The sequence below is a fragment of the Lynx rufus genome, unplaced genomic scaffold (genome assembly GCF_022079265.1).
Source record: "Lynx rufus isolate CCGP_SWC_20201006 ecotype Redwood Valley unplaced genomic scaffold, mLynRuf1.p SCAF_5, whole genome shotgun sequence".
In the NCBI taxonomy this organism is placed as follows: Eukaryota; Metazoa; Chordata; class Mammalia; order Carnivora; family Felidae; genus Lynx; species Lynx rufus.
In genome coordinates, this window is record NW_025814867.1 from 129,908,822 (window position 1) to 129,929,284 (window position 20,463).

The following is a 20,463-nucleotide window of genomic DNA, read 5'->3' on the forward strand; positions in this document are numbered from 1 at the left end:
GGCACTCCACAAGCAAGAGGGGCAAGCCCCGAACACAGTAATCTTTTTTATTCTCACTCACACCCCCTAGGTCCCGGCCGGATCCAGGGCGTTGGAGCTGCATGGTGGGCGGCCCCGCGGGGCGCCGGGGGGCGTAGCCCCTACCTCGCTCCGCCCCTGGCGCGCGCGCTCCCGTCGTCCGCGCGACTCCCCTAGTACGAGAGGCGCAGTAACACGGCGAGAGGGGGCGGGGTCTGGGTGCCTCCTCTATCCTCGGCCGGAGACCGGAGGGATGTTCCCTGCTCAGGAGGAGGCCGACAGGACGGTGTTTGTGGGGAATTTAGAGGCCCGAGTACGGGAAGAGATTCTTTACGAGCTGTTCCTTCAGGTACCGTCTGCGGGGGGCGGCGGAGGGGCGGGGAGCGTCAAGCCGGAAGCGCAGCCCGAGGGGCGGGGCACACCTGGACCACCCGGTGCCCGGCCCTCTTCCTGCCCCATCCTGAGCCTAGGTTTATAGTTTAGTTCCGTTTGGGCGCACCTATCCCCACGTGAGCAGCTGGCATTGAAGTGATATAATGTGCGTCCTATCGCCGTCCCCACTGTACAGTTCTGCGGGTAGGGGGTGACTTGGCTCCCCCCAGCGCCCAGCCCTGAGTGAGGGCTTCCCAGAAACTGCCTGGGCCTTGAGTATCTTGGGCAAAACAGAAAACAGCCCTGTCACTGCCTTCCTTCAGGCAATAAGCACCCTCACGCCTTACATCCAGCGAAATGAGAGGTATAGATTTTAAAATGTTGCCCTATACATTACTTATGCCCCCAAGCCCTTTTATATGGAGGGTATTTTTACTCCAGTATGGTAAATGAAATTTAGTGATTTGGACAGCCGCATCATAGCTGACCAATTGATTCCTTGGGAAGCTCCCTGTATTTCATACCAAGAGGACCTTCTGGAAATTTTTTGAGACCTAGGACTTGCCATGAGTAAGCCTCCTCTGTCTCCTCTAAACACTCACCTATTATATACATGTAGGTGTCACTTGCTAAAGAGATATCTTCATCCAGCCATTTATCTAACTCTTTAACATTTATTTATTTTTGAGACAGAGAGAGACAGAGCATGAATAGGGGAGGGTCAGAGAGAGAGGGAGACACAGAATCCGAAACACCCCAGGCTCTGAGCTGTCAGCACAGAGCCCGACGCGGGGCTTGAACTCACGGACGGTGAGATCATGACCTGAGCCGAAGTCGGACGCTTAACTGACCAAGCCACCCAGGCGCCCCTATCTAACTGTTTAATGGTACAAAAATTACATGGCAAACACAAAGTAAGATGCTGAGCATACAAATTTAAGAGATAGGCCTTGGTTTTTCTAAAAGGGAAAATTTTAAATTTTTGATTTAAGATAATCTACAAAAGAGGGGGTTATGTAATATAGCATAGCTGTTTGACTCTGATGTCAGCAAAGTGACACTGGGCAAATAAATGAATATCTCAGTACTTCAGTTTCCTTAAATGTCAAATGGTAGTAATAGCATCTACAGTATGATGTGGTGTGAAGGTTAAGTAAATTAATCCAGGTAAAACAGTTAGAATTGAGCCTGGCACTTTTAAGCGTTTGCTGCTGCAAACTACTGCTACTACTAATAGTATTACTATTACTACTAACATCAAGAGAAATCAAGAAAGAATGACTTCTCTCTATCCTAATAAGGGCAAATTCCAAGGGAGACTATAACAAAACTAAATTTCTAGGACTAAGTATGAGTACCGGTGGTGAAAAGGGTTCTCGATATAGTTTCTGAAAAGCCCTAGCTTTGTGTCTGTCTACTGCTAATTATAGATATACACAATTTGGTAGAGAGAATTCCCTCCCCACCCCAGGAACATAAAACTTGTTATTATTTGAAAAATATTGTTTATTTTAAGACTTTTATGCTTATTCTAATATACCCTCTTAAAAAGATACCTAAGTTTAAAAAGTTTAAAAAACTGGCCTTTTTTAATCTGTTCTGATAGTTTCCTATAGTTATTTCCCCAAATATCATTTGAAACTTATGACTCTAACTAAAAGAAAAAAAAAATTTAAGACAAAAAAGAAAAAAAAAAGAAACAAAGGGAGGGAGGGAAGGAGGAAGGAAGAAAGGAAGGAAAACAGAAAAAAGCCTTATAGTTGTTTTCCCGTGAAGGCTTCTTTAATGATGAGCTTCCAGAAAGAAGGCGGGGAGCTGGTAAAGGGGTTGGGGATAATCATGAAGGCCCCATGCACTTACATTATTTCTAGTCAGCAGGGCCTGGATCCATCTATTTATATACATATATATGTGTGCATATATATATATATATATATATATAGTAATATATAAATTATATACAAATATATAAAAATTTCTCATTTTTTATAATTTCACCACTAGAGATCAGGCAACCAAGCATATGTTTTTATTTTTGCCTTGGTCCTTCTGTATTCTGGAAGGATTTGCTAAAGTGAGGTATCTTTTATTTATTTATTTTTTTTTTTTTTTTAAATTTTTTTTTCAACGTTTATTTATTTTTGGGACAGAGAGAGACAGAGCATGAACGGGGGAGGGGCAGAGAGAGAGGGAGACACAGAATCGGAAACAGGCTCCAGGCTCTGAGCCATCAGCCCAGAGCCTGACGCGGGGCTCGAACTCACGGACCGCGAGATCATGACCTGGCTGAAGTCGGACGCTTAACCGACTGAGCCACCCAGGCGCCCCAAAGTGAGGTATCTTTTAAAAAGGCTTTTTAAAACACATAACCTTAGTCTTTAAAAAGATTGAAAGGTGATGGGATTGTTGCTATGAGCAAATCTTGTTGAAATTTATCTTTAAAAATGCTTTGGTATATCTTTGAATTTGTGAAATTCAAAGCATTTAAGCATATTCTGTTCATTTGTGATTTTATATATTTACTATCTGTAGAAGAACAATACTGATTAAAATTGATTTTATTTTATGACTGTGTATTTATCCTTTTACTAGTTTTTTTTTTTAATTTCTCATTATCCTTTGACGTGAGAAAATCAGGTTTAATATTTTTGTACTTTTGACTAAGAAATACTGAAGTAAAGATGTGGGGAAGAAACAAATGAATGCAGTTTCAAATGTGTTGAGTCTGAAGTACAGTCACACAGAGGTCTCTAAGAGTCATGAGTATAACAAATAGATTTGTTGGTGAAGTGGTCTTTGAAGTCATAGGAAAGGATGAGCTAGTCCCTGGGAAAGCAGAAAATGAAAAAAAAGAAAGACTGAATCTTAAAATATAGTATAATTTTAAAGATAATAGTTAACATTTTTCTTTAAAGGCAGTTTATTTACCCAACTCTACAGAGAAAAGTAATCGATCATTAATATGCAATTAAAAAGTATGAGCCATTTGCCATTAAATCTTGTTTATAAGTCTTTGTGGGTACTACCTGTAACACTTATAATGGGGGAGATGTAAGTTTTTAGTTTAATTAACACTTTTTTATAATATTTGCTTCTACTTTTTAACTCTGTTTTGCTAATTATAGGTTTTACTATAAATACAATCTGAATATTTTAAATTTATTTTATCCACTTTAGCAATACACAATGGAATAATATTCACCCATTGTTGGATTTGGAATCTTTCTAATTTTTCACTCATATAAATAGTGCACCTACTTAAAAGTTTTAAAGATATTAAAACTTTTTTTTCTTTGGAAATATTTACCAAATAGGATTATTAGATCAAAACACATGATAAATTTAGTTTCTCTTGTAAAAATGTTTAATCTTGACAAAAGAAATTAGGCCCCAATACAGTATTAACACTTTTTTTAGGATCACTCAAATAACATTAGGTTGGTGATTTCAATTTATTTTTGAGTTTACACAGTTAATATGTATGGAGAAAAGTAGTATTTCATTCTTAGATTTAAATGCTCTCTACATTGTTTTGTTAAGCCTAACAGAGGGTTTTCTGTTCCTAATACTACAAATGTTTCCTTGATCAGCCAAAAAATACCAGAAAGTGTGATGAAATATTACTGTTAGTAAAATGTATATTTGCAGAACTACATAAAGCTATTATTGCTAACAAATTTTTTTAACTTTGAAGTTGAATATACTTATTTATCTGAATGTAAAAAAAAATCTTTAGATTTATGAGAAAATAATTTTTAAGTTTCTTATAGGCTGGGCCATTAACCAAAGTGACTATATGCAAAGACAGAGAAGGAAAGCCGAAGTCTTTTGGATTTGTCTGCTTTAAACACCCTGAATCAGTGTCTTATGCCATAGCTTTGCTGAATGGAATTCGTTTATATGGAAGACCAATTAATGTACAGTATCGATTTGGTAGGTCTTGCCATCGATGAATCTTCCAAGTGTGTTTTGTTGATGGTGTTGTTCTCAGAGGTGTAAATAGTGTGTGTTCTATATGATGTATAGGGCCCTTGTGGTCTCTGTTAAATTTTCTCAAAATACATGTGGACATTGAAAATGTTGTATGACTAATTAGTATTGCCAACTCTATAGCACTTTTTTCTGTATGAAAATTTAAAATGTTCTATCTTAGTACCAGCCAGAAGGTAGCTACGATACTGCTATTTGCTGTTTTAAATTAAGCAAATCTAAATGAACTGCGGACACACAGCTCTAGCCTTTATACAGCAAGGCTATTTGCTAATCTTCTCGTCAGTGCTAATGTATGGTATCAAATACCTACTATTTGGAAGGTATAGTGAGTATCTTAGTCATTCTTCTGGGAAAACCATGCTCTACATATTGCCCTGGATCAGAGTCCCTGCAAGAGCAGCTGGCTGAAAGTGGCTGCAGAGTGACCCTCAGTAACTGGAGGAAAGCTTCCTGACATGAATGACCTCAAATGCCTTCTCCTGCATACCCCCCAACAACTGGTTAAATACCAGGGAACACTGTGCTACTGCTCTACCTCTTTCATGCTTTGAGGGACTGATAGAGGCGATGCTTATGCTCATGGTGCAGGGCTTGGGATGCTTATGTTCCCTCCCTCCCCAGATTATTCAAGGATATTGATGTATTCCTTGTTTGTTTTTTATTCCTCTCATTATACTAAAAATGAATAAGAATAAGAAAACAATACCTCATTGCAAAGGAAAAGGGTTTCTCCTTGTGTTTCTTTCTTTTATTTATTTTGTTAATGTTTTCTCAAAGCTAATTAGCTGTATAATGCTCTCAAGTACTTTCCGGTTAACTCTCAAGGACTGGTAAAATGGGCCACGACATAGTATGTTCTGACACATCCCAGCCAGCTGCTCAGCGTCCTAAGGTTGCATCCGCTTTTGCCAGTGTGGGTTGGAGAACTCATGCATTCTACAAAGGATGCAAATAACACAAATGTTTGCTATTGTTAGTCTACAGGCATGTAGAACAATACAACATCAGGGACCTTATGGTCCCATATCAGTATCATTTTTCTGTACAGCCATTACTTTGGACAAATCTTGGTTGTAATTCATTCATTTGCAGTGATGTAAATAATTTATAAATATTACTTGGGAGATCAAAGATATATTTGGGTATCTTAATTATATGATTAAGGAATTTTAACCAGTGCTAAATCCTTTCAGGTTTCGAGTTTCTGTATGGCTTAATGTGAGAACTCAAAAAAAAAGTACCATTAAGTAATCAGTTGTTCTATTTCTTCCATAGGGAGCTCTCATTCTTCTGAACCAGCCAACCAAAGTTTCGAGAGCTGTGTTAAGATAAATTCACACAGCTACAGGTAATTAAAAATATTTTTTTTCAAAAAGGTAAAGCAAATAAATGTGTTCTTATACCAGCAGTAGTTTTTATATATACTGGACTATTGTAAAACCTTACTATTTAGACATAGGATAAAATTAAGCAATTCACTTTTTTTCTGAAACCATGAAAAGTGACAAAATATTTTCATTTAAAGTGGGGTTTTAATATTTTCATCAGTAGGTGGGAGAGACCTATGTTTCTAGTGTTCTTTATGGTTTACCTTGTGCCTGTCATAGTTGTTAAATTACTTAAGCATCCAAGGTGTCATTGTGATGATCACAGAGATACCATTATCCATATTTTATATTTGAATAAATTGAAATGCAAACGTTAACTAATTTTTAAGGTCATGAAGATGAAAAAGTGGTAATGGCTAATCTTGAAATAAAGCATTCTGCCATTAAGCCATTCTGTTATTTATTTTACTACTTTTTAGAACTTCCCTATTGTAATTTTCCAAATATTCTAAAATTTTGCATTGGCTGATTTTTCGATGCAACGTTAGCCTCTAAGGGCATTGTCAGGCAAGCTATCCCAGAGGTCATGGAACAGAAGGACTCTCAAACTGAATTAAGATGTTTGAGTCACACTGTTTATTAAACCAATTTAAAAGACACAGTGAAAAGCAACAGGAAAGATACTGGATAGGTTAGCACACTTAAGCAGTGGGTACAAGTGGGCCGAAGGACCAGCGTACCGCGTTCTGGTTACACTAATATTCATGCACCGTTTTTCGCTCTGCTGCATCAGCCTTCCTCACTGCTAGCGTGCTTCTGAGAACTAGAGTTGAGGTTCAATAAGGATATCCATTCAGATGGAATATTCCCAGAATTTTCCTTCTCAAAGAGGGTCAAGGGCAAATACACCTGGCCACACAAGTAACTTGTTGGTTAGTCTGCTAGATGCCCCCAGGTTTTATCTGAGTTTCTGAGGCAGAGCAAAGATAAGAGAAGCAACATAATTGTTAGCCCGGGGGTGACATGATGCGGACATGGTGTTTCTTTCCCTTTTTGTCCATAAGTAACGTTCTTACTTATTCCATCCTATATTCTGTTGAATCTATCTATAGCATGTCTGGCAGGATACTAACTTATTTCCTATCTATATTTAATATATATTATAAATTCTGCCTTTATCTCCCAAGTGATTTGCTTATTCTATCTCTAACCCAGCTTCATCACTGTTCCACAAACCGCCAGCTTACTTAGAGTCCATTACAAGCATTTCATCCATCGTGTTTGTTTTTGCCTTCTGCAGCAGAACCGAATATTCTCAAGTAAACTAACTGTAGCCGAAACTCCTGTCCCTCTGAGGCATAAGACAGTGCCTCTTAGGACTGACAATTACACAGGCTTATCTGTAGTAAAACTATTTCATCCCAAATAAAACACAGTGTGCTTCACATCATCTTTCTTCCCAGCATTTCTGTATCAGGGACATTAGAAGTTAAAAAGTAGGTACTGACATCAAATTGCCTGAATTTGAATTCTGCTTTTACCACTGTTTTAATGTTATGACCTTGGACAGGTTATTTCACCACACCATAACCTGTCTTTAAAATGAGGATAATGGGCGCATAGGTGACTCAGTCAGTTAAGCATCCAACTCTTGGTTTCAGGTCAGGTCATGATCTCACGGTTCACGAGTTCAAGCCCTCTGTCGGGCTCTGCACTGACAGTGCGGAACCTACTTGGGATTCTCTCTCTCACTCTCTCTCTGCCCCTCCCCTGCTCATTCTCTCCCTCTCTCTCTTTCTCTCTCTCTCTCTCTCTCAAAATAAATAAACTTAAAATAAAACAAAGATAATACCTCAAAGATTATTATGAGAATCAAATTTTGTAATAAATGCAATGTATTTAAAATACTGGACACATAGCAAGTATTCAGTGAATACTTTCAGCCAGTGTTACCAAAAAGGAGAGAGTAATTAACTGTGTTGGTAGGGGAAGTGCTATAGACTCCTGAATTGAGCTATATATTTAATATGAGAGTTTCCCCTCTTCTCGTGGTAAAATATACCTCTTTTTTCTCAGGAATTAGGAAGGAACAAGTTATTGCTACGATTTGAGCAGAGGTAGAAAGACAAGACAAACCTTATAAGATGTTAACATAACTCTTGTATTCTGTACTTACATTTGACAAACTAACTCATCACAAATTCTAGGGTATAAAATCAGAATTATAAGTATATTCCATAATACTACACTTCACCGGTAGTAGTACCTTATCTTCTAGTTATTTGTTATATTATAAAGGAAGAATGAGAATAGGTTATAGTAATGTCCAGAGAAAAGTGGTGTACATGTCAAACCCTTCGTCTTTCACTGGTCTTTCTTGGCAAAGGGTTTTTGCGCTTCTATTGATTGCCTCTCATACCTTCTGTTTTTAATAAATAGTTCCTGTATTAGTTTGTTAAAGCTGTCATAACAAAGTACCACAAACAGGTATTTAAACAACAGAAATATTTTGTCTCACAGTTCTGAAGGCTAGGAGCCCAAGATCAAGGTGCCCAAAGAGTTAGTTCCTTCTGAGGGCTGTGAGAAAGAGTCTGTTCTGTGTCTCTGCCTTAGCATCTCCTGGTTATTTGGCAATATTTGATATTCCTTAGCTTATAGACCCATCACCTATATCTCTGCTTTCATCTTCATATGGTGTTTTCCCTGTGTGCACCCATCTCTAAATTTCCCCCTTTTATAAAGACACCAGTCCTGGGGCATCTGGGTGGCTCAGTCAGTTAAGCGTCAAACTCTTGATCTCAGCTCAGGTCATGATCTTACAGTTCATGAGCTTGAGCCCCGCATCAGCGTCTGCACATGATAGCACAGAGGCTGCTTGGGATGCTGTCTCTCCTTCTCTCTGCCTCCTCCTCCCCCCAGTCTCTCACTGTCTCTCTCAAAAAAAAAATAAGTGGGGCGCCTGGGTGGCGCAGTCGGTTAAGCGTCCGACTTCAGCCAGGTCACGATCTCGCGGTCCGTGAGTTCGAGCCCCGCGTCCGGCTCTGGGCTGATGGCTCAGAGCCTGGAGCCTGTTTCCGATTCTGTGTCTCCCTCTCTCTCTGCCCCTCCCCCGTTCATGCTCTGTCTCTCTCTGTCCCAAAAATAAATAAACGTTGAAAAAAAATTAAAAAAAAAATAAGTAAACATTAAAAAAAATAAAAATAAAAAAATAAAGACACCAGTCCTATTGGATTAGCAGCTCATGCTACTCTAGTATGACCTCCTCTTGATTATATCTGCAACAATCCTATTTCCAAATAAGGTCGCATTCTGAGGTTTAGGGGGTTAGGATTTCAAAATAATAAATTTGAGGTGACAGTTTAGCTCATAACCCTTCCCAATTTACATGCAATTCTTCTATGTAGACAACTGTGCATGCCCAGATACTCACATAGGAAGGATCGTGGTTTTAGAGAATCTGTAATTGCTTTCATGATGGTGCTAATTTCACTATTTCTGCTACTGAGGTCATATCTTCCCTACTCTAGAATTTCATTGCACTTTCCATTTGTTTCTTTACTATCGCTTGTTCTATACACATGTTCTGGTCTTTGCACCTTGTCTCCAAATCAGGCTATTATATTCCGCCCCCCCCCCCCGAAAAATCCTTCATCCTTCACATCCTTACTTCCCATACACTTCCTCTTTTGTAACTGACAGCTGTCTAATTCCTTCCTTAATGAAATTTACTCTTCCTCTGGTTTTTGCAGTACTGTCACCGCTTATAAATGGGATCTCTGCCTATCCATCTAACTGCTTCCTGTCATTCACCTGTCCTCATTTTTGCCTTTACCTGCCTGTGTTAGTTTTTTTAATATGAAATTTATTGTCAAATTGGTTTCCATATGACACCCAGTGCTCATCCCAACAGGTGCCCCCCTCAATGCCCATCACCCACCCTCCCCTCCCTCCTATCCCCCATCAACCTCACTTTATTCTCAGTTTTTAAGAGTCTCTTATGGTTTGGCTCCTTCCCTCTCTAACTTTTTTTTTCCCTTCCCCTCCCCCATGGTCTTCTGTTAAGTTTCTCAGAATCCACATACGAGTGAAAACATATGGTATCTGTCTTTCTCTGTATGACTTATTTCACTTACCATAACACTCTCCAGTTCCATCCACGTTGCTACAAAAGGCCATATTTCATTCTTTCTCATTGCCACGTAGTATTCCATTGTGTATGTATACCACAATTTCTTTATCCATTCATCAGTTAATGGACATTTAGGCTCTTTCCATAATTTGGCTATTGTTGAAAGTGCTGCTATAAACATTGGGGTACAAGTCTCCCTATGCATCAGCACTCCTGTATCCCTTGGGTAAATTCCTAGCAGTGCTATTGCTGGGTCATAGGGTAGATCTATTGTTAATTTTTTGAGGAACTTCCACACTCTTTTCCAGAGCGGCTGTACCAGTTTGCATTCCCACCAACAGTACAAGAGGGTTCCCGTTTCTCCACATCCTCTCCAGCATCTATAGTCTCCTGATTTGTTCATTTCGGCCACTCTGACTGACGTGAGGTGGTATCTGAATGTGGTTTTGATTTGTATTTCCCTGATGAGGAGCGACGCTGAACATCTTTTCATGTGCCTGTTGGCCATCTGGAAATCTTCTTTAGAGAAATGTCTGCTCATGTCTTCTGCCCATTTCTTCACTGGATTATTTGTTTTTCGGGTGTGGAGTTTGGTGAGTTATTTATAGATTTTGGATACTAGCCCTTTGTCTGATATGTCATTTGCGAATATCTTTTCCCATTCCATCGGTTGCCTTTTAGTTTTGTTGATTGTTTCCTTTGCAGTGAAGAAGCTTTTTATCTTGATGAGGTCCCAATAGTTCATTTTTGCTTTTAATTCCCTTGACTTTGGAGATGTGTCAAGTAAGAAATTGCTGCGGCTGAGGTCAGAGAGGTTTTTCCTGCTTTCTCCTCTAGGCTTTTGATGGTTTTCTATCTCACATTCAGGTCCTTCATCCATTTTGAGTTTATTTTTTGTGAATTGTGTAAGAAAGTGGTCTAGTTTCATTCTTCTGCATGTTGCTGTCCAGTTCTCCCAGCACCATTTGTTAAAGAAACTGTCTTTTTTCCATTGGATATTCTTTCCTGCTTTGTCAAAAATTAGTTGGCCATAAATTTGTGGATCCAATTCTGGGGTTTCTATTCTATTCCATTGGTCAGTGTGTCTGTTTTGTGCCAATACCATGCTGTCTTGATGATTACAGCTTTGTAGTAGAGGCTAAAGTCTGGGATTGTGATGCCTCCCACTTTGGTCTTCTTCTTCAAAATTACTTTGGCTATTCGGGGTCTTTTGTCGTTCCATACAAATTTTAGGATTGCTTGTTCTAGCTTTGAGAAGAATGCTGGTGCAGTTTTGATTGGGATTGCATTGAATGTGTAGATTGCTTTCAGTAGTATTGACATTTTAACAATATTTATTCTTCCAATCCATGAGTATGGAATGTTTTCCCATTTCTTTGTTATCTTCTTCAATTTCCTCGTAAGCTGTCTATAGTTTTCAGCATACAGATCTTTTACATCTTTAGTTAGGTTTATTCCTAGGTATTTTATGCTTCTTGGTGCAATCGGGAATGGGATCAGTTTCTTTATTTGATAAGAATGCAACTGATTTCTGTACATTAAATTTGTATCCTGTGACTTTGCTGAATTCATGTATCAGTTCTAGCAGACTTTTGTAGAGTCTATCAGGTTTTCCATGTATAATATCATGTCATCTGCAACAAGTGAAAGCTTGACTTCATCTTTGCCAATTTTGATGCCTTTGATTTCCTTTTGTTGTCTGATTGCTGACACTAGAACTTCCAACCCTATGTTAAACAATAGCAGTGAGAGTGGACATCCCTGTCGTGTTCCTGATCTCAGGGAGAAAGCTCTCAGTTTTTCCCTATTGAGGATGATATTCGCTGTGGGCTTTTCATAAATGGCTTTTATGATGTTTAAGTATGTTCCTTCTATCCCGACTTTCTCGAGGGTTTTTATTAAGAAAGGATGCTGAATTTTGTCAAATGCTTTTTCTGCATCGATTGACAGGATCATATGGTTCTTATTTTTTCTTTTATTAATGTGATGTATCACATTGATTGATTTGCGAATGTTGAACCAGTCCTGCAGCCCAAGAATGAATCCCACTTGATCATGGTGAATAATTCTTTTTATACGCTGTTGAATTCGATTTGCTAGCATCTTATTGAGAATTTTGCATCCATATTCAACAGGGATATTGGCCTGTAGTTCTCTTTTTTGCTGGGTCTCTATCTGGTTTGGGGATCAGAGTAATGCTGGCTTCATAGAATGAGTCTGGAAGTTTTCCTTCCCTTTCTATTTTTTGGAACAGCTTGAGGAGGATAGGTATTATCTCTGCTTTAAATGTCTGGTAGAATGCCCCAGGGAAGCCATCTGTCCTGGACTCTTATTTGTTGGGAGATTTTTGATAACTGATTCAATTTCTTTGCTGGTTATGGGTCTGTTCAAGTTTTCTATTTCTTCCTGTTTGAGTTTTGGAAGTGTGTGGGTGCTTAGGAATTTGTCCATTTCTTCCAGGTTGTCCAATTTGTTGGCATATAATTTTTTATAGTATTTCCTGATAATTGCTTGTATTTCTGACAGATTAGTTGTAATAATTCCATTGTCATTCATGATTCTATCTATTTGGGTCATCTCCCTTTTCTTTTTGAGAGCCTGGCTAGAGGTTTATCAATTTTGTTTATTTTTTCAAAAAAACAACTCTTGGTTTCATTGATCTGCTCTACAGCTTTTTAGATTCTATATTGTTTATTTCTGCTCTGATCTTTATTATTTATTTTCTTCTGCTGGGTTTGGGGTATCTTTGCTGTTCTGCTTCTGTTTCCTTTAGGTGTGCTGTTAGATTTTGTATTTGGGATTTTTCTTGTTTCTTGAGATAGGCCTGGATTGCAATGTATTTTCATCTCAGGACTGCCTTCGCTGCATCCCAAAGTGTTTGGATTGTTGTATTTTCATTTGATTCCATTGGTTAAGCCATTCATTCTTTAGTAGGGTGTTCTTTAACCTCCATGCTTTCGGAGGTTTTCCAGACTTTTTTCTGTGGCTGATTTCAAGTTTGATAGCATTGTGGTCTGAAAGTGTGCATGGTATGATCTCAGTTCCTTTATACTTATGAAGGGCTGTTTTGTGACCCAATATGTGATCTATCTTGGAGAATGTTCCATATGCACTCAAGAAGAAAGTATATTCTGTTGCTTTGGGATGCAGATATATCTAAATATATCTGTCAAGTCCATCTGGTCCACTGTATCATTCAGGGCCCTTGTTTCTTTATTGATCCTGTGTCTAGATGATCTATCCATTGTTGTAAGTGGGGTATTAAAAGTCCCCTGAAATTACCAGATTCTTATCAATAAGATTGATTATGTTTGTGATTAATTGTTTTATATATTTGGGGGCTCCCATATTCGGCACATAGACATTTATAATTGTTAGCTCTTCCTGATGGATAGACCCTGTAATTATTATTCTTCATCTCTTCTTCATCTCTTGTTACAGCCTGAAATTTAAAGTCTAGTTTGTCTGATATAAGTGTGGCTATTCCAGCTTTCTTTGACTTCTAGTAGCATGATAGTTCTGCATCCCCTCACTTTCAATCTGAAAGTGTCCTCAGGTCTAAAATGAGTCTCTTGTGGACAGTAAATAGATGGGTCTTCTTTTTTTATCCATTCTGATACCCTGTGTCTTTTGGTTGGAACATTTAGTCCATTTACATTCAGTGTTATTATTGAAAGTTATGGGTTTAGTGTCATTATGATGTCTGTAGTTATATGCTTGTAGTGATGTCTCTGGTACTTTGTGGTCCTTGCAACATTTCACTCACAGAATTCCCCCTTAGGATCTCTTGTAGGGCTGGTTTAGTGGTGGTGAATTCCTTCAGTTTTCGTTTCTTTGGGAAAACCTTTATCTCTCCTATTCTGAATGACAGACTTGCTTGATAAAGGATTCTCGGCTGCATATTTTTTCTGTTCATCACATTAAAGATTTCCTGCCATTCCTTTCTGGCCTGCCAAGTTTCAGTAGATAGGTCTGCTGCTATTCTTATGTGTCTACCTTTGTAAGTTAGAGCCTGTTTGTCCCTAGCTACTTTCAGAATTTTCTCTTTATCCTTGTATTTTGCCAGTTTCACTATGATATGTCATACAGAAGATCAATTCAAGTTACGTCTGAAGGGAGTTCTCTGTGCCTCTTGGATTTCAATGCCTTTTTCTTTCCCCAGATCAGGGAAGTTCTCAGCTATGATTTGTTCAAGTACACCTTCAGCCCCTTTCTCTCTCTCTTCTTCTTCTGGAATTCCTATGATATGGATATTGTTCCATTTGATTGCATCACTCAGTTCTCTAATTCTCCCCTCATACTCCTGGATTTTTTTGTCTCTCTTTTTCTCAGCTTCCTCTTTTTTAATAATTTTATCTTCTAATCCACCTATTCTCTCCTCTGCCTCTTCAATCCATGCTATGGCCACTTCCATTTTATTTTGCAGCTCATTTATATCATTTTTTTAGCTCCACATGACTATTTCTTAGTCTTTTGATCTCTGTAGCAATAGATTCTCTGCTGTCCTGTATGTGGTTTTCAAGCCCAGCGATTAATTTCATGACTATTATTCTAAATTCTTGTTCTTTTATATTGCTTAAATTGTTTTTGATCAATTCATTAGCTGTTGCTACTTCCTGGAGTTTCTTTGAGGATAATTCTTCCATTTTGTCGTTTTGGGTAGTCCCTGTGGTGGCTCCAAACTGCAAGGCACTTCTCCTGTGCTGTTTGGAGTAACTTGTGTTGTTGGGCAGGGCCACAGTCAGACCCAATGTCTGCCCCTAGCCCACTGCTGGGGCCACAGTCAGACTGGTGTGTACCTTATCTTCCCCTCTCCCAGAGTCAGGACTCACTGTGGAGTGGTGCGGCCCCTGTCTGGGCTACTTGCACACTGCCAGGCTTGTGGTGCTGCTTCGATGGGATCTGGTGTATTAGCCAGGGTGGATCTGCAAGGTGCACAGGGGCAGGAGGGGTAGGCTTAGCTCACTTTGACGTTGGTGGTCCCCTGCGGGAGGGGCCCTGCAGCACCTGGAGGGAGGCAGGCCTGTCGGAGGGATGGATCCACAGAAGCACAGCGTTGGGTGTTTGCAGGGTGCAAGCAAGTTCAGTGACGGGAACTGGTTCCCTTTGGAATTTTGGCTGGGGAATGAGAGAGGGAGAGGGCGCTTGCTAGTGCCTTTGTTCCCCAGCTGAGCTGAGCTCTGTCTTCCGGGGCTCAACAACTCTCCTGGCATCCTCTCGCCCTCCCCACTCTCTAAGAGCAGAGCTTTTGACTTATAACATTCCAGATGTTAAGTTCCGCTGGCTGTCAGAACTCACGGAGTCCAGCCCCTCCGTTTTTGCAATTCAGACTTGGGGCTCTGCCCTGCCAGGCGGGCTGCCCGTCCACCGCCCTGGTTCCCTCCCACCAGTCCGTGTAGCATGCACCGCCTCTCTGTCCTTCCTACCCTCTTCGTGGCTCTGGAGTCCATTCTGCTAGTCTTCTGATGGTTTTCTGGGCTATTTAGGCCGATGTGGGTGGAATCTAAGTGATCAGCAGGAGGAGGTGAGCCCTGCGTCCTCCTACGCCGCCATCTTCCCAGGTCCCAAAAACATGCCTGTGTTAGTTTTACCCTTTCTCCCAGCACATCTCTTTCCTAAGGATTAGTCGTATTAGCATTAAAATTGTGGAATACTGAGGAGCAAGTAGCAAATGAAGGCTAGTTGTTCTAACATTGGAATTTATTAAACATCTTCATAGAAGCAAATATTACACTTACAAATGAAACTTTAGCTCACAACTGTTCTTGAATTAGGGATTTTTATTATCTTAATTCATGTGTGAAAGAAATCAGCAAACATGGCTTGATGGTAACATTAACAGTCCATTTAGGAAAGGAGCATAATTTTTATAGTTAAACAATGAAGATACCTTCCAAAATAAATTGAGGATAAATTCTATATTTCTTTCACTTTTTATATCTGTAGAAAATTAAATGCATTCTTGGTGGTTACTAATGACTAGCTTTGCTCTCTTCATTTCTAAGTGTTCTTTTTCTTTGTACAAATATAACATATTGAACATTTTCCTATCAGAAAGTCAGATGTGACTGGGGCGCCTGGGTGGCGCAGTCGGTTAAGCGTCCGACTTCAGCCAGGTCACGATCTCGCGGTCCGGGAGTTCGAGCCCCGCGTCAGGCTCTGGGCTGATGGCTCAGAGCCTGGAGCCTGTTTCCGATTCTGTGTCTCCCTCTCTCTCTGCCCCTCCCCCGTTCATGCTCTGTCTCTCTCTGTCCCAAAAATAAATAAACATTGAAAAAAAAAAAAAAAAAAAAAGAAAGTCAGATGTGACTCTATATATTTAGATTTCAGTATGTTAGCAATTAATAAGATATAAGGCACTATGAGGTCACTATTTTATCAGTATAATGTCTGATCATTTGTATGTATATGTTTCAAGTTAATCTTAATCGAGTTGTCTTAGGGAAGCTTTGTTTTTTAATTACAAAGAGCTTTTATTATTTTTTTATTGTTTTTTAGAAAAAAGGACATTTGTGTGTAAGAATTTTAACTGTTCATTAATTTTTCTTTTCCCTTCCCAAAGAAATGAAGAAGTTGTGGGCAGATCTTCCTTTCCCATGCAGTTTTTTCCAATTAATGGTGCAACTTTACCTCAAGAATATTTTTTCTTTCAGAAAATGGTAAGTTTGATATGCCTTTGGTTCGATGTATAATATAATACAGACTATGGTGGAACTTACGGTTCTCAAATCCCAACCTGGAGTGAAGGCAGAGGCTGTCTTCTGCCCAGTGATGGTCGGCTCTAACACAGGCATCTTCAGTCTCAAACTTAGTACCTGAGCGAGTGTGTCAGCACAAAGCGGGTAGATGGTAGTGAGGATGCACTGTGGTCCAAGGAAAATTTGAATAGAGAGTTCTCATTTAAATTTAAATTTAATTTAATTTAGGTTCTCAGTTGGTAGAGTAAACTGCATTATTTCCAAAGGCTCTCAAAAATGTAGTTCCAGCCTAGAAATTATAAGTATGGTCACAATAAGTTAAAGGGGAACTTAGGAAAATATTTTTCTTTTAACTCTTCATTTTATGCCTAATAAAACTGAGGGATACAAATAGGCCCAAGACAGCTTGTCAGTGACAGATGTGGGATTGTAACACAAGTAGTGTGATTCACAGGTTGTGATTTTTTTTTTAAATACCCAACATATATGTGAGCTTCAGATGTTTCACGTAGGCATTTTCATTTTGTAAACATAAGCAACATCGAGAATTGAACCTCTGGAAAAAATTTTCTTAGTTACAGTGAGATACTAACAAACAACTAGTTCTCATTCAAAACTGTCAATATCCTTCTTCTTACATGTCATGTTGTTGATAGAGATGAGAAACATACGCACCCATGCATGCACTCACACAAGTTCATTTTGTCTCTATTAATCTTTCATCTACTTTGTGTAGTTAGAAACTTGAATTAAAAACAAGAAAGTGTCTATCTTAATAGTGGACAAACATGCTCTATCGTACGATGGCCATTAGCCACATGTGAGAATAAGGAGCTGAGTTTTAATTTTACTTAATTTTAATTTTTATTAAAATTTAAAAACAGATAACTCGGTTCAGTTATTAGAATATTTTTTTAAATTTTTTTAATGTTTATTTTTGAAGGAGAGAGAGTCAGAGCATGAGCAGGGGAAGGGCATAGAGAGAGGGGCATAGAGAGAGGGGACACAATCCAAAGCGGGCTCCAGGCTCTGAGCCATCAGCACAGGGCCTGACGCGGGGCTCGAACCCACAAACCGGGAGATCATGATCTGAGCCGAAGTTGGACACTTAACCGGCTGAACCACTCAGGCGCCCTCAGTTATTAGAATATTTTTAAGAATATTTGAAACCTTGGGTATGTGAATCTCCTTTTTCAAATGTAAATTTTGGATAGTCTAAATTCAGATCAAGTATTGTCTGTGCAAATGTAGCATCTTAATTGAGATGTGCTATAACATGCACACCAAATTTTAAAGACTTAGTATGGAAAAGGGAAAGTAAAAAAGCTCATTAATAATTCTTATATTATTCACATGTTCAAATGACAGTATTTGGGATATTTTGGGATAAATAAAATACATTATTAATATTAGAAACAGTATTATAAACAAAATATTTTATTTTCACATTGTAGCTACTAGAAAATATAAAACTGTATCTGTGGCTTGTGCTGTATTTCTGTAAGGCAGCACTAATCTGTATTGTAATAAGGCATATACTACCTTCAATCTTCACATTAACCATTTAAGGACACTACCACATTGCCGTTTTGAAAAGTCACTGTCCTTCTAACACGCGGTTTAGTTTGCTCGTAGTTATTTGTAACTGTTAACTTTTTTTAAACGTTTGGGCTTGTTTTGGTAGAAGATTATCTTCTTTTTCATGGCAGTGGCATGCGTATAACCCAGCACTCCAGCTTCCATACTATGAGGTGACAGCACCGCTTCCCAGTAGCACGGCCATGTCTTCTCCCCTAAATTGTGTTCCAGATCTAGAGGCTGGACCCAGCTCTTATGAATGGACTCACCAACAGCCCAGCGAACCTGACCTTCATCAGACGAATAAACGAAAGAGGCAAAAACAAACCAGTGACAGTGACAGTAGCACAGAAAATAATAGAGGAAATGAATATAGCCAAAAGTTCCGAAAGTGTAAGAAAAAGAAAAGATATTAGGGATTATGTTCAAATGAAATTTGTCTATACTGCTCTTCATTTTCTTTAAAAAAAAAAAACAAAAACACAAACAACCGGTATTCTCCTAAATGACCAGTTTCGTGGCTTTCTTGTGCTGTTTGAAATATATAATAATATGACATCTGATTTCCTGTTAATTGACACAAATTTTTGTCTTGAATGACAAAAACTTAAAAATAATATAATGTAGTATTTTTTGTATTTGTAATAGTATTTTTGACACATTGTCAACAAGAAATACGCTTTGAGTTATTATATTTTAGTACTGATGATGGCATTGCACTAACTTCTCAATCAGAAGTCACTTCCTGAGCACTTGTGGATAAGGCACCCTGCTCTCCGAGACTGTTGCCTATATGGAGCGGTGGATTTTCTGAATGAAAACTAGTATAAATATTTAGGAGTTGCATGTTGTTCCTAACAAAGATGGAAAAGCAGGCGTTAGTTTCCTTTGTGAATAACATTTTATCTTTTATGTCTAAATATGGTGTTTCTGAGCCTTACTCTCCTGCAGCTTTATTTCATAAAATGAGGATACCAAAGGAAAGCTTATTATCATGGGACTGGTTTTTAGATCCTTCCCTTTTTATGTAACTGTATAGAAATAGGAATACCTGCCTCTTTACTTCTCGCTTAATTGTAGTTCATGAAAATTAGCTATGACCGTATTACCCAACCTCTTTTGTCAACTGGGTTTGATATAGTATATTTGACATACTTAAATCTTGATGATGAACAATAAATAGAATGATACTTCATTAATGTATGGTATTTAATATTTATTATCAAATCATATTTCTTGTCTCTGGTTCATTTATTTTATTTTTTATTTTAGAGAGAGAATGGGAGCAGGGGAGAGGGACAGAGGGGGAGAGAGAGAGAGAGAGAGAGAGAGGGGTTCTGGATTTCCGTAGAAATTATATTTTAAAGCAGAAAGTTCAAAGGACATCTTTTTTTACAAAGGATGCTTCTGTACCTCAAGCCTGAGGAAGTTCAGTGAACACAACTTCTCTGGTTTGCATTAAGTGATATTTTCTGAAGTTGATAGTGATGATGTTATTTCATCAGAATGGGTTCTACAAGGTCACGTGAGGCCACAACTGTGGACTAAGTCTACTACCAGTCATGCCCAACCTGAAAAAATTACTTCATGTGTGTGTAGAAACTGCTTTAGCAGATGAGATCAAGTAATCTATTACCTGGTTCCCAGTAATATTTCCTTTTCAGTTTCCAATACCATCTTGTTATATCATTAACAGGTATAAGGGTTAAGAAACACATGTGCTACTTGCATTGTAATTAGAAAACATAACCAGTATGTAAGGAAGGATACAAACTCACATATTTCCTGTGTTATAAACTCTGAGAATTATTGGCTTTCAACAAGTTTATAGAACATCATCTACTGCAAGGAACCTGGATATAACAATAATTGTTTCAACTACTGGACCTTGCTTGGGGAGTTTAATAAATGAAAACATACTGTAAGTGAATACTGTTAATCAGTCCCATACTATGAATCCTAATAATTAATGTCTTTGCTTCTATTTCTATATGAGAAAATTAGTAATATCCTGGATAGGAAAATAACATTCACCCCAGCTGCTTGCCCCAGGCTGGCAACAAATCTTCACTGATTTTATCCCACCTCTAAGTTAATCACAAGGGAAAACATTGCAGATTCTCTTGCATGCCAATCAAAACCCTTGGAGTTATTCTAGACAGTTCCTGTCACTCCCATTTCTAAGTAGTCATTAACTCCTCATTGTGACCTTGTTCAGGTTCTCTTCATTTCCTGCTTGGAGTACTCATTAAAGCAAATCAATCAACAAGGAATGATTGTCATTCCAAACACAGAGTTTGGTGCTGAGGTGACAGACATCACTGGAAAAGTTTGATCCCAACATTCG

The 20,463-nt window shown here is 38.6% G+C and overlaps 1 protein-coding gene across 1 annotated transcript; it reads left to right on the forward strand.

Annotated features, from left to right (window-relative positions):
* The first annotated feature begins 208 nt into the window (after positions 1-208).
* Positions 209-19,277, forward strand: RBM11 (RNA binding motif protein 11). Its single transcript, XM_047099962.1, has 5 exons — positions 209-367; positions 4,161-4,323; positions 5,659-5,731; positions 16,403-16,499; positions 18,248-19,277. The coding sequence occupies exons 1-5, from the start codon at positions 272-274 to the stop codon at positions 18,530-18,532; spliced, it is 714 nt and encodes a 237-aa protein (XP_046955918.1). The 5' UTR covers positions 209-271; the 3' UTR covers positions 18,533-19,277.
* The last annotated feature ends 1,186 nt before the right edge of the window (positions 19,278-20,463 follow it).